The 4,361-nt window shown below is 43.4% G+C and overlaps 1 protein-coding gene across 1 annotated transcript in view; it reads right to left on the minus strand.

The window, feature by feature from the left end:
* Positions 1–3,640, minus strand: part of npas4l (neuronal PAS domain protein 4 like) — an 18,192-nt gene extending 14,552 nt beyond the window's left edge. Inside the window, exons 1-2 of the mRNA XM_029628856.2 lie at positions 1,069–3,640; positions 147–310 (exon numbers count right to left, since the gene is read on the minus strand). Coding sequence (XP_029484716.2) covers positions 147–310; positions 1,069–1,232 — 328 coding nt within the window. The 5' untranslated portion in view covers positions 1,233–3,640. The remainder of the gene's footprint in view (positions 1–146; positions 311–1,068) is intronic.
* Positions 3,641–4,361: the final 721 nt, after the last annotated feature.

Here is a 4,361-nt window from a genome sequence, read left to right on the forward strand (position 1 = left end):
GCTGCCTTGGCAACAGGAACTAATGGGGATCCATAATAAACACACATACATCCATTGTAAAAGATGGGAATGTCCTACTGGGTCCGTACTTTCAAGTGTTCTAGTGGTTCCGTACATGACAGTTCCTCTCCTGGTTTTGTACTCACCCTTATACAGAAAGCTCTTCCTGATGTATGCTGTGATAACAGCCATGCTGTGGAGGTATGACAGTCTGTCCTGGTCCTCCTGAGGGATGGGGAGCAGAGTTCTCATGTTCCTGATCTCAGAGTTCATCTGGTCCCTCCTGGCTTTAGACGCTCCCTTAGTAGACCTGCGTAGCAACACCATGTTCACAGGTCAGGATATGACGGCCCAGAGAGGGCAGAGGTAGAACTGAGCACAGGGTATCCTACTACGTCCAAACTCTTCCTAGTCTCTCTCAGTCTAGTGAAAAGCTGCTCTTTGTTACATGGCAAAAATATTCCAAAGTCAAAACTGAGAAAATGTGTTACTTTCCGGCTTCTCACTGTGCCTTACTGAAGGAAAGGCGGTGTACCCTAGCCACAGACTGGATGGGGATGGATAGCAATTTGCTAAAGTGTGAGCTTCTGTGGTTCCTATGGAAACAACTGTTGCTGTATGTGGCTCTGTCTATCTGAGGTAGAAAAGAGAGATCTCTAGCTGCTCTGTGTGATCAGCCGGTTTTATCAGTAGAGAAGAGAGCTCTCTAGCCGGTTTTTGTTGGTAGAGCCAGAGGCAGCATCAGAGAGCGTGGGTGTCAGACAGAAAGCAGGAGGCTGGACTGCATACGCTCCTATTTCCCTAGCAAACACCAGCCACAACAAATTGGAATTCATAACTTATAAGTATTGCAAATTCGTAACATATTGTATGAATCGTAATTCATAACATAACACAAAAATTGTAATTAGAAACATAGCAAACAAACTGGATGAATGACATCCACAAGTTAATATATACCAAGGTATGGTATGTACAGTAGGTATGTAATTGCCCCCCTGAGTCCAGATTGTGGCGGTTTGACCACTAGAAGCCGCGCACGGATGGAGCCAGTCTGGCTGCACTAACCTGAATCTCTTGCAGAGTCCCAGGCGGCTTTCTGTCTCCCCGCTGAACAGATGAAAGGCGCTGCGCTCACTGCTCCATGGACTTTCACACGACTCACAACAAACCGTCATTCTGCCACTCGTTGTTTCAACACCTACAAGTACAGATATGATCAAATCAGACATTTATCCATCTTCGTGATAAATACAATCGACTTTGCAACGCAAACATAGAAGAGAAATAAACTATTTCCAATGAACAGAAATGAACAAGGGAAAAATACAATTCCCATATTAATACATTAACTATTGGTTATCCATTTAAATACAAATTAAAGAGAACATCGTTTGGAAACACAATAATGCACCGCTGGGAATAAAAAAATGAGATGTGTTTAGACTAAAAATTCCGATATTCTCCTTACTTTCAGACGGTCTATCTATTTGGTTGTGTCCAGCCTGCCTGCCCCTCTCCTTTATAGTCGTGCGGTCTTAACCCGACACCTTGTTTCAACTCTGCGGCAGAAAGAGAAGAACTTTACGTGTTGTGACGTAGGACAAGTGGAGGTTCCTTACGCGCTCTGTAAAAAATAACTGCAGCGTCGGACGGACCCCCGCCAGAGTGGAGCGGTGCGATAACAGATATACAAACAACTAAGAGCAAAAACAAAGACTATCTAACGATATCGGGAATTCCCATTTTATCAGACTGAAATCCAACACCTAGAACTGTAGAGAACTGGACTGTACATAATGGGCTATGCTACAGGGCTTCAAACATTCCTCTCGAACTGCTGCTAATAATGATAATTTTTATTTTTATTTATTTTATTTTACCTTTATTTAACCAGGCAAGTCAGTTAAGAACAAATTCTTATTTTCAATGACGGCCTGGGAACAGTGGGTTAACTGCCTGTTCAGGGGCAGAACGACAGATTTGTACCTTGTCAGCTCGGGGGTTTGAACTCGCAACCTACTAGTCCAACGCTCTAACCACTAGGCTACCCTGCCGCCCCTTATAGGTCTACACACTGTGAAATCAAAAGAATCTCAACTTCCTGTCATTTCAAATGTGGTTACATGACTAAACTGTGAAAAAGTGGCCCACTGGGCACAGAAGTCAATTATATTCTAACTTGCAATGTCGTTTAATTTAAATGACAAGGATATAATGTTGATTCAACCAGTGTGCCCAGTGGGGGGTAAGGACAGGCAATCTTCCAATTCCATGTTATGGCCTAATAGTAGTTGTTCAGTAACATACCATGGATCTAATAAAAACATGTAATAGACCTAGTGGGAGAAACAGATCAGTAGGAGAATGGTAACCTATATCTCTCCATGGTTGGAGCATAACTAGGAACAGATCAGTAGGAGAATGGTAACCTATATCTCTCCATGGTTGGAGCATAACTAGGAACAGATCAGTAGGAGAATGGTAACCTATATCTCTCCATGGTTGGAGCATAACTAGGAATGATAATGTTGACGATAACCTCTGTTTTATAGATACTATGAATGATAATGTTGGGGATAACCTCTGTTATATAGATACTAGGAATGATAATGTTGGGGATAACCTCTGTTATATAGATACTATGAATAGTAATGTTGAGGATAACCTCTGTTATATAGATACTATGAATGATCATGTTGGGGATAACCTCTGTTATATAGATACTATTAATGATAATGTTGACGATAACCTCTGTTGTAGATACTATGAATAGTAATGTTGACGATAACCTCTGTTATATAGATACTATGAATAGTAATGTTGACGATAACCTCTGTTATATAGATACTATGAATAGTAATGTTGAAGATAACCTCTGTTATATAGATACTATGAATAGTAATGTTGAAGATAACCTCTGTTATGTAGATACTATTAATTATAATGTTGAGGTTATGACACACAATGGCTAAATACAATCTATGTCCGTGTCAGGGAGCAAGGACACTGACTCAGCTCCAGTATGGTCTGATGATGAAGGTCTGAGAGAGGGACAGTGATGAAGGTCTGAGAGAGGGACAGTGATGAAGGTCTGAGAGAGGGACAGTGATGAAGGTCTGAGAGAGGGACAGTGATGAAGGTTTGAGAGAGGGACAGTGACGAAGGTTTGAGAGAGGGACAGTGATGAAGGTCTGAGAGAGGGACAGTGATGAAGGTCTGAGAGAGGGACAGTGATGAAGGTCTGAGAGAGGGACAGTGATGAAGGTCTGAGAGAGGGACAGTGATGAAGGTCTGAGAGAGGGACAGTGATGAAGGTCTGAGAGAGGGACAGTGATGAAGATCAGAGGGGGACAGTGATGAAGGTCTGAGAGAGGGACAGTGATGAAGGTCTGAGAGAGGGACAGTGATGAAGGTCTGAGAGAGGGACAGTGATGAAGGTCTGAGAGAGGGACAGTGATGAAGGTCTGAGAAAGGGACAGTGATGAAGGTCAGAGAGAAACAGTGATGAAGGTCAGAGAGGGACCGTGATGAAGGTCTGAGAGAGGGACAGTGATGAAGGTCTGAGAGAGGGACAGTGATGAAGGTCTGAGAGAGGAACAGTGATGAAGGTCTGAGAGAGGGACAGTGATGAAGGTCTGAGAGAGGGACAGTGATGAAGGTCTGAGAGAGGGACAGTGATGAAGGTCTGAGAGAGGGACAGTGATGAAGGTCTGGGAGAGGGACAGTGATGAAGGTCAGAGAGATGGACAGTGATGAAGGTCAGAGAGAAACAGTGATGAAAATTTGAGAGAGGGATAGTGATGATGAGATCGAGAGAGAAGCAGGTAACAGAGAGAGAGAGAGAGTATGAATCAGTGAGCGAAGCCTTGCTATTGAAAGAGGCCGCCATAGCCTGTCTTCTCTTGAGAGCCAGGACCTTAGACTGAGTGGCTTCGGGACAAGTCTCTGAATGTCATTGAGAGGCCCATCCAGAGCCCGGGCTTGAACCCGATCGAACACCTATGGAGAGACCTGAAAATAGCTGTGCAGCGACGCTCCACATCCAACCTGACAGAGCTGGAGAGGATCTGCAGAGAAGAATGGGAGAAACTCCTCAAATACAGGTGTGTCAAGCTTGTAGCGTCATACCCAAGAAAACTTGAGGCTGAGTAAAGGGTCTGAATACAAAATATGAAAAAAGGGAACTGTATATATCTGTTTCTTTATTTTCACACTTCAAATACACATAATTACAACCCTGTACATATGTTTCCCATGCCAATAAATCACTTTGAACTGAATTGAGAGAGAGGCAGGTAGTCTAGAGAGAGAGAGAGAGAGACTTCCTAACCTCCTGCCAAACGTATGACCATATTAGA

This window comes from Oncorhynchus nerka, linkage group LG23 (genome assembly GCF_034236695.1).
Source record: "Oncorhynchus nerka isolate Pitt River linkage group LG23, Oner_Uvic_2.0, whole genome shotgun sequence".
NCBI lineage: Eukaryota > Metazoa > Chordata > Actinopteri > Salmoniformes > Salmonidae > Oncorhynchus > Oncorhynchus nerka.